Source organism: Borostomias antarcticus (genome assembly GCF_949987555.1).
Source record: "Borostomias antarcticus genome assembly, contig: scaffold_240, whole genome shotgun sequence".
NCBI lineage: Eukaryota > Metazoa > Chordata > Actinopteri > Stomiiformes > Stomiidae > Borostomias > Borostomias antarcticus.
Genome location: NW_028175875.1, coordinates 17,501 through 32,500, shown reverse-complemented (window position 1 = coordinate 32,500; position 15,000 = coordinate 17,501). Strand labels below are relative to the sequence as shown.

The 15,000-nt window shown below is 42.7% G+C and overlaps 1 protein-coding gene across 1 annotated transcript in view; it reads left to right on the top strand.

Moving 5' to 3' along the window:
• LOC311329100 (teneurin-2-like) overlaps window positions 1-15,000 on the top strand; it is a gene marked incomplete at both ends in the record, with an annotated part of 117,124 nt that overhangs the window by 85,348 nt on the left and 16,776 nt on the right. The window contains 3 exons of the mRNA XM_084462984.1: window positions 6,805-7,057; window positions 14,340-14,360; window positions 14,807-15,000. The exon at window positions 14,807-15,000 is cut by the window's right edge and continues 39 nt beyond it. Of these exons, the coding sequence (XP_084319110.1) occupies window positions 6,805-7,057; window positions 14,340-14,360; window positions 14,807-15,000 (468 nt within the window). The remainder of the gene's footprint in view (window positions 1-6,804; window positions 7,058-14,339; window positions 14,361-14,806) is intronic.

Here is a 15,000-nt window from a genome sequence, read left to right as displayed (position 1 = left end):
AAAACATCCTGAAACAAGAGATGCATTGATGAGGTGGGTTAGGAAGGGAAGGAGTTCGGGTGCAACAGACTGAAGGAGAGTCGAGGGAACAGGGTCTAGGGAGCACGTGGTGGGGCGGTTAGATGTTACAAGGTTGAGGGCCTCGTTGGGGGAGAGGGGAGAAAAGTGGGATAAGGTGGGGCGTGGAGAGGAGGGGGGGAGCAGGGAGTGGAGAGAGGGTGGGGATGGGGGGGTGAGTTTCGTGCATGGAGCGTTGACCGGGGGAGGGGGGAAAGAGGATCTGATATCGTTAACTTTCTTGTCAAAGAAGTTGGCGAAATCATCAGGGAGAAGGGAGGAGTTGGGAGTAGGAGGTGGGGGCTGGAGTAGTGAAGAGAAGGTTTCAAAGAGTTTTTTAGGATTGGAAGCAGAGGTTAAGATTTTAGAGCGGAAGAAAGCAGCTTTAGCAGCAGACAGAGAGGAGGAGAATGTGGAAAGAAGAGATTGGAAATTAAGAAGGTCCTCTGGGAGCTTGCCTTTCCTCCATTTGCGCTCAGCTATTCTCAGGCTCCGTCTATCAGTACGCACTGAGTCCGACAGCCATGGGGCAGGTGGAGTTGGGCGTGCAGGCCTGGAGGTGAGGGGACAGAGATTGTCCAGAGAAGAGGAAAGAGTAGAGAGGAGAAGATCAGTGGCAGTATCAGAGGGTAGGAGAGAGAAGGATTCAGGGGCGGGGAGGGCGGAGGTGACAGTAGAGGAAAGGTCAGTAGGGGAGAGCGAGCGGAGATGGCTACGGGCGGTAACCATGTGGGTAGGAGGAGGAGTTACAGGGGAAGAGGGGATGGAGAGGGAGTAGGACATGAAATAGTGGTCAGAGAGATGGAGGGGAGTGACAGAGAGGTTAGGGGTGGAACAGTGTCTAGTGAAGATGAGATCCAGCTGGTTGCCGGCTTTGTGAGTGGGAGGAGAAGAAGAGAGGTGAAGATCGAAGGAGGAGAGGAAGGAGAGGAAAGGTTCCAATTTCTCACTCTGGATGTTGAAGTCCCCGAGAAGGATGAGTGCGGACCCATCATCTGGGAAGTGCGAAACTAGTGTATCGAGCTCCTCTAGGAATTCACCAAGAGGACCTGGTGGGCGATACACAACAGCAATGGTGAGCTTGATTGGATACATGACAGAGACAGCATGGAATTCAAAAGAGGGAGGGGAGAACTGTGGGATGGAGACGAGTGAGTATTTCCATGTTGGGGAAATGAGCAGGCCAGTACCACCACCTCGCCTCGCAGCTCTGGGAGTGTGGGAGAAAGAATACACATCTGACAGGGCTGCGGGTGTGGCAGTGTTCTCTGGTGTGATCCATGTCTCGGTGAGAGCAAGGAAGCTGAGGGAGAGCAAGGATGCATAGCCTGAGATAAACTCAGCTTTGGGCACCGCCGACTGGCAATTCCAAAGTCCCCCTGTCACCACTTGCTCTCTATGAGTTGAGACAGTCGGATAGATGAGGTTAGAGGGGTTACGGAGTCTGGGGGTGACCCAGTGTCTGCGTGACCCCCGGAGAGGGAACACAACAGGAATAGGATGCAAACACATAATGGTAACAAAACAGGTCCAGAGGTAAATGTAGACGTACTACCTTCCTGACAGTCTTACTTGACAAAGTCGCTCTTGAATAAGTCGCCCGGTGCCTTTGGCCGCCCTAGCCTTCAGTCGCACGCCGGAGGGAGCTGTCGCCTTCCCGCTGTCGCCGTCTAAGCCGTCAATGCTTAAGGCCTGTCACTGCTGATTGCTAATCGTCTGCCAGGAGAGTAGGCCACTCCCTCAGCCCACTCAACAGGGCAATTAGTCTAGCTCAGGCCGAAACTAACTCTCACAATTACCTTGAATAACAAAGCAGTTTCACCACAACACTGATGACTTAGCACTAGCTAGCAGAGAAACCAAAATATACTTATGTTTCTAGTTCAGTCTAGTAGCTCCAAGTTCCTTCCAGGGGTTAAAGCAATCTGGGGAACACTTGGCCCTGTGCTGTTTATAAATCCTCACTTCAGCAGGCCACTCCCTCAGCCCACTCAACAGGGCAATTAGTCTAGCTCAGGCCGAAACTAACTCTCACAATAACCTTGAATAACAAAGCAGTTTCACCACAACACTGATGACTTAGCACTAGCTAGCAGAGAAACCAAAATATACTTATGTTTCTAGTTCAGTCTAGTAGCTCCAAGTTCCTTCCAGGGGTTAAAGCAATCTGGGGAACACTTGGCCCTGTGCTGTTTATAAATCCTCACTTCAGCAGGCCACTCCCTCAGCCCACTCAACAGGGCAATTAGTCTAGCTCAGGCCGAAACTAACTCTCACAATAACCTTGAATAACAAAGCAGTTTCACCACAACACTGATGACTTAGCACTAGCTAGCAGAGAAACCAAAATATACTTATGTTTCTAGTTCAGTCTAGTAGCTCCAAGTTCCTTCCAGGGGTTAAAGCAATCTAGCAACAGGGGGAAGGGCGTGAAGGAGTTGACTGTTTTCTGTCCTTGGGAGGGATGGGAGGGCGCAGACTTGGATCTCTCCTGAACTCGCTGTCATTAATATTATCTGACTCCAGCTTTGAATATGCTATGCATAAACTGAACGGCTACCTGCTCCCTCTTGCCTTAGACGTCAATACTCATATGGAGCTATCTTGACCAGGGCTCTGGCCTCTGTGAATAGGATTCCTACCTCAGCTGCCCAACTGGAACAATTAAGTTTCTACAGAACGTCTACCAGAAGCTTCCATGTAGCTGTACGTGCTAGACCGCTACTCCACTAACGATGTCTGCACTACTCCACTAACGATGTCTGCACTACTCCACTAACGATGTCTGCACTACTCCACTAACGATGTCTGCACTACTCCACTAACGATGTCTGCACTACTCCACTAACGATGTCTGCGCTAATCCACTAACGATGTCTGCACTACTCCACTAACGATGTCTGTGCTAATCCACTAACGATGTATGTGCTAATCCACTAACGATGTCTGCACTACTCCACTAACGATGTATGCGCTACTCCACTAACGATGTCTGCACTACCCCACTAACGATGTCTGCACTACCCCACTAACGATGTCTGCGCTACTCCACTAACGATGTCTGCGCTACTCCACTAACGATGTCTGTGCTAATCCACTGACAATGTCTGCACTACTCCACTAACGATGTCTGCACTACTCCACTAACGATGTCTGCACTACTCCACTAACGATGTCTGCACTACCCCACTAACGATGTCTGCACTACCCCACTAACGATGTCTGCGCTACTCCACTAACGATGTCTGCACTACCCAACTAACGATGTCTGCGCTACTCTACTAACGATGTCTGCACTACTCCACTTACGATGTCTGCACTACCCCACTAACGATGTCTGCACTACCCCACTAACGATGTCTGCGCTACTCCACTAATGATGTCTGCGCTACTCCACTAACGATGTCTGTGCTTATCCACTAACGATGTCTGCACTACTCCACTAACGATGTCTGCACTACCCCACTAACGATGTCTGCACTACTCCACTAACGATGTCTGCACTACTCCACTAACGATGTCTGCACTACTCCACTAACGAGAAGGAAGGAAGAGGAGAGAGAAGGAAGAGGAGAAGGAAGAGGGGAGGGAAGGAAGAGGAGAGGAAGAGGACAGGAAAGGAAGAAGAGAGGAAAAGAAGAGGAGGAGAAGAAAGGAAGAGGAGAAGGAAGGAAGAGGAGAAGGAAGGAAGAGAAGAGGAGAAGGAAGAGGAGAGGGGAGGAAGAGGAGAGGGAAGGAAGAGGAGAAGGAAGGAAGAGGAGAGAGAAGGAAGAGGAGAGGGAAGGAAGAGGAGAAGGAAGGAAGAGGAGAAGGAAGTTAGAGGAGAAGGAAGTTAGAGGAGAGGGGAGGAAGAGGAGAGGGAAGGAAGAGGAGAAGGAAGGAAGAGGAGAAGGAAGTTAGAGGAGAGGGAAGGAAGAGGAGAGGAAAGGAAGAGGAGAGTGAAGGAAGAGGAGAGGGAAGGAAGAGGAGAAGGAAGGAAGAGGAGAAGGAAGGAAGAGGGAAGGAAGAGGAGAGGAAAGGAAGAGGAGAAGGAAGGAAGAGGAGAGAGAAGGAAGAGGAGAGGGAAGGAAGAGGAGAAGGAAGGAAGAGGAGAAGGAAGTTAGAGGAGAAGGAAGTTAGAGGAGAGGGGAGGAAGAGGAGAGGGAAGGAAGAGGAGAAGGAAGGAAGAGGAGAAGGAAGTTAGAGGAGAGGGAAGGAAGAGAGGAAAGGAAGAGGAGAGTGAAGGAAGAGGAGAGGGAAGGAAGAGGAGAAGGAAGGAAGAGGAGAAGGAAGGAAGAGGGAAGGAAGAGGAGAGGAAAGGAAGAGGAGAAGGAAGGAAGAGGAGAAGGAAGGAAGAGGGAAGGAAGAGGAGAGGAAAGGAAGAGGAGAAGGAAGGAAGAGGAGAGGGAAGGAAGAGGAGAGGGAAGGAGAGATAAAGACATTGGGAGAAATCAAGAGGAGAGTGAGAACCTTAAACCTTAATCAGGTTCATAGAACATGTCTGTTTAATCAGGTTCATAGAACATGTCTGTTTAATCAGGTTCATAGAACATGTCTGTTTAATCAGGTTCATAGAACATGTCTGTTTAATCAGGTTCATAGAACATGTCTGTTTAATCAGGTTCATAGAACATGTCTGTTTAATCAGGTTCATAGAACATGTCTGTCACACCGGACGGGAAAGGAGTGCAATCGCAGGACGAGACTTGAGCAAAAACAACAAAAAACAACAACATTTTAATAACAGAAAATATCCTCCAAGGGTACAAAAGTGCAGGAACAAACAGACACGCTCACCGGGCCGAAAGAATAACAAAGATAAACTACAACAGAAAAGCACAGGGGCACAAACCTTCAAGCTCCAACACAGGGCACACAAATACACAAGACTGACCAATCACAGGGCACACAAACACACAAGACTGACCAATCACAGGGCACACAAATACACAAGACTGACCAATCACAGGTCCAGCACAGGGCACACTAATACACAAGACTGACCAATCACAGGTCCAGCACAGGGCACACAAATACACAAGACAGACCAATCACAGGTCCAGCACAGGGCACACAAATACACAAGACTGACCAATCACAGGTCCAGCACAGGGCACACTAATACACAAGACTGACCAATCACAGGGCACACAAATACACAAGACTGACCAATCACAGGGCACACAAATACACAAGACTGACCAATCACAGGTCCAGCACAGGGCACACTAATACACAAGACTGACCAATCACAGGGCACACTAATACACAAGACTGACCAATCACAGGGCACACTAATACACAAGACTGACCAATCACAGGGCACACTAATACACAAGACTGACCAATCACAGGGCACACAAATACACAAGACTGACCAATCACAGGTCACACAAATACACAAGACAGACCAATCACAGGTCCAACACAGGGCACACTAATACACAAGACTGACCAATCACAGGGCACACAAATACACAAGACTGACCAATCACAGGGCACACAAACACACAAGACTGACCAATCACAGGGCACACTAATACACAAGACTGACCAATCACAGGGCACACTAATACACAAGACTGACCAATCACAGGGCACACTAATACACAAGACTGACCAATCACAGGGCACACTAATACACAAGACTGACCAATCACAGGGCACACTAATACACAAGGCAGACCAATCACAGGGCACACTAATACACAAGACTGACCAATCACAGGGCACACAAATACACAAGACTGACCAATCACAGGGCACACTAATACACAAGACTGACCAATCACAGGGCACACTAATACACAAGACTGACCAATCACAGGGCACACTAATACACAAGGCAGACCAATCACAGGGCACACTAATACACAAGACTGACCAATCACAGGGCACACAAATACACAAGACTGACCAATCACAGGGCACACTAATACACAAGACTGACCAATCACAGGGCACACAAACACACAAGACTGACCAATCACAGGGCACACAAATACACAAGACCGACCAATCACAGGGCACACTAATACACAAGACTGACCAATCACAGGTCCAGCACAGGTGAAACCCATCAGTCCATAGATTAGGGCACACGCCTCCTCAAACGCCCTCTGCTGGCCGTCGAGGGTGCCAGGCACACCGTTCCTGAAACATGTCCATATATTTTAGCCGGGGTCAATCTTTTCATATTGATTCATTCATTGATTACATTGGTCATCTTCTCATCTATTAATAGTGGTCGATTATATTGATAATACACATCAACAATGATGGATCATATTGCTAATGTATCATATACTGTATCAATCATACTTTTGTCATAGAGATGAACCATATCAACAGTTATTATGGATCATATTGATAATCTATCATATTGATAATCTATCAGTGATAATCTATCATATTGATAATCTATCAGTGATAATCTGTCCTATTGATAATCTATCAGTGATAATCTGTCCTATTGATAATCTATCAGTGATAATCTATCATATTGATAATCTATCAGTGATAATCTATCCTATTGATAATCTATCAGTGATAATCTGTCCTATTGATAATCTATCAGTGATAATCTATCCTATTGATAATCTATCAGTGATAATCTATCATATTGATAATCTCTCAGTGATAATCTGTCCTATTGATAATCTATCAGTGATAATCTGTCCTAATGATAATCTATCAGTGATAATCTATCCTATTGATAATCTATCAGTGATAATCTGTCCTATTGATCATATTTGTGCTCCTCCCCAGGCATCCTTCACAAGGGAAGCGGTGAGAACATCTTCCTGTCCCAGCAGCCCCCAGTCATCAGCAGCATTATGGGTAACGGCCGGAGGCGGAGCATCTCCTGCCCCAGCTGCAGCGGTGTCGCCGAGGGCAACAAGCTGCTGGCGCCGGTGGCGTTGGCGTGCGGCGGTGACGGGAGTCTGTTCGTGGGAGACCTGAACTTCGTACGCCGGGTCCACCCCACCATGACCAACACCACCGCTGTCCTGGAACTGAGGTGAGGGGGGGGAGGGTCCACCCCACCATGACCAACACCACCGCTGTCCTGGAGCTGAGGTGAGGGGGGGGAGGAGAGGGAGTGGAGGGGTGAGGATATGTCACAGGAGGAGGTCTATCAGGGGGAGGTGGTTATGGCCACCGGTCCAGTCACAGAGCAGGGTGAGAGGTCATGTTTTTGGTGGCGTGTGTGTGTTTGTGTGTTTGTCTGTTAGCAAGATTACTCAAAAACTACTGGACCAATATTCATAAAACTCTGTGGAAGGGTGTAGCATGGTCCAAGTTACAGGAGAACCCATTACATTTTGGAGAATCGCGGAGTGGGTGGCAGGCAGGCCATGGCATGGCAGGCCATTCACCACCATTCATTTTTTGGACCAGTATTACCCAAAAACTACCAGACCGATTTTCATGAAACTCATTGAAGGTGTGTAGCATGGGCCAACTAACAATCCATTAAATTCTGGAGGAGATCCGAATATGAAGGTAGATTTGGGTCAAAACTCGAGAGGTTGTAGGTTCGATGTGAGAACTTGTACAATAAAGATGTGCACTTGTATCTTGATATTTTCACCCGCAGACTCGATTTGAGAACTTTTAAAATAAAAATCCAAGTTGTATGTTGAGAATTGTATCCTCAAAATATGTCCACAAACCTGTGACTTTACACCTGCAATATGTTTACAGTACAACCACAAACCAGCACTCTCAACCTCTCAAATCTGACAATACAAGTCCGAATCCTCGCGCCTCACGTTTTGTCCCATATATTCCTGATAAATTTGGGTCAAAACTCACTTGTAACTTGTAAACCGAGAGGCGTTACTTGTAAACAGAGAGGCGAGAGCGAGTTGGAGGTAGCTCATTAATATTCATGAACCAAGCGCTACCTGATTGGCCGATGAAACGTAGCAGCGTGACGCGTTCATTTTGACGCTAGCTGGCTGGCTGGAGTAAGCTCGCTACGTTAGCTAGCATAATTTATAACCGATCATCACCCACTAAACCAATATATTGTACAATATACAACAAAACAACTACTTGTTCTCTCTCTGTATATGAATGTTATCCTATCATCACCACAGATATACTCAAAACATATCTTCATTATTTTCGCTATTATTGCCATCTAGGTGTCACATAGACTAGCCAAGAGCCTGGCTATGCATCGTCACGTCTGATCAGCTGTTTTGTGCAAACTACTTAGAGGCCACTAGCTATAGTGTAGATAAAGACGTCCAATATTTAATACAACATCAATGACAATTAGCTAGCTAGCTAGCTCATCAGCAATCAATCAACCTTTATTTATCCAGGCAAGTAGTTTAGAAGAACTTCTTATTTACAACAACAGACTGGCAGGAGGAAAGATACCTCCTGCATGTGGGAGAAAAATAGTTCAGGGAATATGATATACCCATACTATTTCTATAAATATGATACCCATACTATTTCTATAAATATGATATACCCATACTATTTCTATAAATATGATACCCATACTATTTCTATAAATATGATACCCATACTATTTCTATAAATATGATACACCCATACTATTTCTATAAATATGATATACCCATACTATTTCTATAAATATGATACCCATACTATTTCTATAAATATGATACCCATACTATTTCTATAAATATGATATACCATACTATTTCTATAAATATGATATACACATACTATTTCTATAAATATGATACCCATACTATTTCTATAAATATGATATACCCATACTATTTCTATAAATATGATACCCATACTATTTCTATAAATATGATATACCCATACTATTTCTATAAATATGATACCCATACTATTTCTATAAATATGATACCCATACTATTTCTATAAATATGATACCCATACTATTTCTATAAATATGATACACCCATACTATTTCTATAAATATGATATACCCATACTATTTCTATAAATATGATACCCATACTATTTCTATAAATATGATACCCATACTATTTATATAAATATGATATACCATACTATTTCTATAAATATGATATACACATACTATTTCTATAAATATGATACCCATACTATTTCTATAAATATGATATACCCATACTATTTCTATACATATGATACCCATACTATTTCTATAAATATGATACCCATACTATTTCTATAAATATGATACCCATACTATTTCTATACATATGATATACCCATACTATTTCTATAAATATGATACCCATACTATTTCTATAAATATGATACCCATACTATTTCTATAAATATGATATACCCATACTATTTCTATAAATATGATACCCATACTATTTCTATAAATATGATATACCCATACTATTTCTATAAATATGATACCCATACTATTTCTATAAATATGATATACCCATACTATTTCTATAAATATGATGCCCATACTATTTCTATAAATATGATGTACCCATACTATTTCTATAAATATGATACCCATACTATTTCTATAAATATGATATACCCATACTATTTCTATAAATATGATATACCCATACTATTTCTATAAATATGATACCCATGCTATTTCTATAAATATGATACCCATACTATTTCTATAAATATGATATACCCATACTATTTCTATAAATATGATATACCCATACTATTTCTATAAATATGATACCCATACTATTTCTATAAATATGATACCCATACTATTTCTATAAATATGATATACCAAACTATTTCTATAAATATGATATACCCATACTATTTCTATAAATATGATACCCATACTATTTCTATAAATATGATATACCCATACTATTTCTATAAATATGATACCCATACTATTTCTATAAATATGATATACCCATACTATTTCTATAAATATGATACCCATACTATTTCTATAAATATGATATACCCATACTATTTCTATAAATATGATACCCATACTATTTCTATAAATATGATATACCCATACTATTTCTATAAATATGATATACCCATACTATTTCTATAAATATGATACCCATGCTATTTCTATAAATATGATATACCCATACTATTTCTATAAATATGATACCCATACTATTTCTATAAATATGATACCCATACTATTTCTATAAATATGATATACCCATACTATTTCTATAAATATGATACCCATACTATTTCTATAAATATGATATACCCATACTATTTCTATAAATATGATACCCATACTATTTCTATAAATATGATATACCCATACTATTTCTATAAATATGATACCCATACTATTTCTATAAATATGATATACCCATACTATTTCTATAAATATGATACCCATACTATTTCTATAAATATGATATACCCATACTATTTCTATAAATATGATATACCCATACTATTTCTATAAATATGATACCCATGCTATTTCTATAAATATGATATACCCATACTATTTCTATAAATATGATACCCATACTATTTCTATAAATATGATACCCATACTATTTCTATAAATATGATATACCCATACTATTTCTATAAATATGATACCCATACTATTTCTATAAATATGATATACCCATACTATTTCTATAAATATGATACCCATACTATTTCTATAAATATGATATACCCATACTATTTCTATAAATATGATATACCCATACTATTTCTATAAATATGATACACATGCTATTTCTATAAATATGATACCCATACTATTTCTATAAATATGATATACCCATACTATTTCTATAAATATGATATACCCATACTATTTCTATAAATATGATACCCATACTATTTCTATAAATATGATACCCATACTATTTCTATAAATATGATATACCCATACTATTTCTATAAATATGATACCCATACTATTTCTATAAATATGATATACCCATACTATTTCTATAAATATGATACCCATACTATTTCTATAAATATGATATACCCATACTATTTCTATAAATATGATATACCCATACTATTTCTATAAATATGATACCCATACTATTTCTATAAATATGATATACCCATACTATTTATATAAATATGATACCCATACTATTTCTATAAATATGATACCCATACTATTTCTATAAATATGATATACCCATACTATTTCTATAAATATGATACCCATACTATTTCTATAAATATGATTCCCATACTATTTCTATAAATATGATATACCCATACTATTTCTATAAATATGATACCCATACTATTTCTATAAATATGATATACCCATACTATTTCTATAAATATGATACCCATACTATTTCTATAAATATGATACCCATACTATTTCTTTGTGAGAGGTGATTGTGAGCCTTAAACTAGACTTAGCCAGCACTTCACAGACCAGTAGAATGGAGCCCTATTAGTCCGGGGGCCATATAGGGCACATTTTCAAGTGAATCATTTCATTTTGTTTATTTGGTAGAAGTCAATAAAGCAACTGATTGTAAAGTGAATATATTTAATCAAAGACTGGTTTACATATGTAGTGTTCCATACTTGTATTACCTAATAATCATAATAATTTTCCATGTCGTCTACGTCTTCATCTGAACTTTCCACACTGGTGGATGCCCGGTTCTCACATTCTGTTAGTTTACACATGTCCGTACACCTGAGGCCATTTAGACACATACATACATCTTGTGAGTGAGCATTTTTTGGTCCAGTTGCAGGCGATTAGATCCAGGAAAGCTTCAGGTGCTGGCTGGCCTTCCATCTAGTGCACCACCAACTGTTCAGCTTGCTCTTCTTCTCCATCTTCCATCCTCTGCCAACAGGGCTTGGCACTTGTGGGTCATTTTCCAGACATCTTCTCCATATACCAGCCTGGTCATTTGCTCGCAGTGCATGCTGCTTTACCAACCAACTGGTCTATAGGCTACCACTAATGTACCACAATTCCAACTGACCTAGGCTACCACTAATATACCACAAGACCAACTGACCTATACCACTAATATACCACAAGACCAACTGACCTATAGGCCTATATCACTAATATACCACAAGACCAACTGACCTATAGGCCTATATCACTAATATACCACAAGACCAACTGACCTATAGGCCTATATCACTAATATACCACAAGACCAACTGACCTATACCACTAATATACCACAAGACCAACTGACCTATATCACTAATATACCACAAGACCAACTGACCTATAGGCCTATACCACTAATATACCACAAGACCAACTGACCTACAGTATAGGCCTATACCACTAATATACCACAAGACCAACTGGCCTATAGGCCTATACCACTAATATACCACAATACCAACTAACATGTAGGCCTATATCACTAATATACCACAAGACCAACTGACCTATAGGCCTATATCACTAATATACCACAAGACCAACTGACCTATAGGCCTATATCACTAATATACCACAAGACCAACTGACCTATAGGCCTATATCACTAATATACAACAATACAAACTGACCTATAGGCCTATATCACTAATATACCACAAGACCAACTGACCTATAGGCCTATATCACTAATATACAACAATACAAACTGACCTATAGGCCTATATCACTAATGTACCACAATACCAACTGACCTATATCACTAATGTACCACAATACCAACTAACATATAGGCCTATACCACTAATATACCACAAGACCAACTGACCTATAGGCCTATACCACTAATATACCACAAGACCAACTAACATGTAGGCCTATACCACTAATATACCACAAGACTAACTGACCTATAGGCCTATACCACTAATATACCACAAGACCAACTGACCTATAGGCCTATATCACTAATATACCACAAGACCAACTGACCTATAGGCCTATATCACTAATATACCACAAGACCAACTGACCTATAGGCCTATATCACTAATATACCACAAGACCAACTGACCTATAGGCCTATATCACTAATATACCACAAGACCAACTGACCTATAGGCCTATGAAGAGGAGGGGGGGCAGGTGAGCTCAGGTCAGAGGCCCCTGCCGGGGGGGGGGTTAGGGAAGAGGAGGGGGTCAGGTGAGCTCAGGTCAGAGGCCCCTGCCGGGGGGGGGGTTAGGGAAGAGGAGGGGGTCAGGTGAGCTCAGGTCAGAGGCCCCTGCCGGGGGGGGGGGTTAGGGAAGAGGAGGGGGTCAGGTGAGCTCAGGTCAGAGATCCCTGCCCTCAACTGAGCTGATGGCTTCTGGGACAAAGGACCTCCTGTGGTGCTCAGTCCTTGAACGCAGCGCGATGAGCCGCCCACTGAGACTGCTGCTCTGCCTCACCAGGGTGTGGAGGAGAGGGGGAGAGGGGGAGAGGGTGGTGCTGCTCTGCCCCAGCAGGGTGTGGAGGAGAGGGTGGTGCTGCTCTGCCCCAGCAGGGTGTGGAGGAGAGGGTGGTGCTGCTCTGCCCCACCAGGGTGTGGAGGAGAGGGTGGTGCTGCTCTGCCCCACCAGGGTGTGGAGGAGAGGGTGGTGCTGCTCTGCCCCACCAGGGTGTGGAGGAGAGGGGGAGAGGGTGGTGCTGCTCTGCCCCACCAGGGTGTGGAGGAGAGGGTGGTTGGCATCGTCCATGATGTCCAGCAGCTTGGTCCTCATCCTCCTCTCCACCACGGCCCCCACTGTGTCCAGGCTCCTCCCCGGCACTGAGACAGCTTTCTGCACCAGCTTGTTGTATTTGTGGACATATTTTGCGGATGCAATTCTCAATATACAACTTCAGATTCTAATTGTACAAGTTCTCACGTCGATTCTGCGCGTGCAAATGTCAAGATACAAGTGCACATATTTATTGTACAAGTTCTCAAATCGACAAGTGAGTTTTGACCCAAATTTATCAGGAATATGGGACAAAACTGGAGGCGCGAGAATTCAAACTTGTCAGATTTGAGAGGTTGAGAGTGCTGGTTTGTGGTTGTACTGCAAACGGATTGCAGGTGCAAAAGTCACAGGTTTGTGGACATATTCTGAGGATACAATTCTCAACATACAACTTTGATTTTTATTTTCTTTATTTTTTAAGTTCTCAAATCGAGTCTGCGGGTGAAAATATGAAGATACAAGTGCACATCTTTATTGTACAAGTTCTCAAATCGAGTTTTGACCCAAATCTCTCGAGTTTTGACCCAAATCTACTTTCATATCCGAATCGCAGGGCGGGTCTACGGGGTGTAGCACGGGCCAATTTAGAACCCAGTCAATATTGATGCTCACAGAGCCATGATCTCTGAGCACCATTTCTAGTTGTATCTTCAGGAAGAGTATTAAAAACTGACTCTGGTTTCCTCTCTTCATTCAGAAACAAGGACCTGAGACATGGGTGAGTCCCCTCATCATCATCATCATCATCATCATCATCATCCTTATGCTAGCTTGTCTTCAGATTGTCTTGAAGAGTGAGACTGTGCTTAAGCAGTCATCTGTTGAGAGCATCTCTGTGTGTGTGTGTGTGTGTGTGTGTGTGTGTGTGTGTGTGTGTGTGTGTGTGTGTGTGTGTGTGTGTGTGTGTGTTCTCCCTTCTTAAAACCAACCAGCCTGCCTATTCAAGGAGCTCAAGAGGGAGGGGCAAAAGGCCCAGCAGTGTGTATGTGTGTGTGTGTGTGCGCTCGCGCGCGTGTGTGTGTGTGTGTGTGTGCGTGCGTGTGCTTGTGCGCTCGTGTGTGTGCACGTGCGTGCGTGTCACATGTGCTCATGAGCATCACACCAGAAACGGATCTCTGTGACGTCTCATTTCTAAAAGTCTCCGCCTCCTCTCCGTCTCCACAGCAACAACCCGTCCCATAAGTACTATCTGGCGGTGTGCCCGGTGAGCGGCGCCGTGTTCCTGTCCGACACCAGCGCCCGCCAGATCTACCGCCTGCGCCCGGAGGGGGGGGCGCGGCCGCTGCAGGACAACGCCCAGGTGGTGGCGGGGACGGGGGAGCAGTGTGTCCCCTTCGACGAGGCGCGCTGCGGAGATG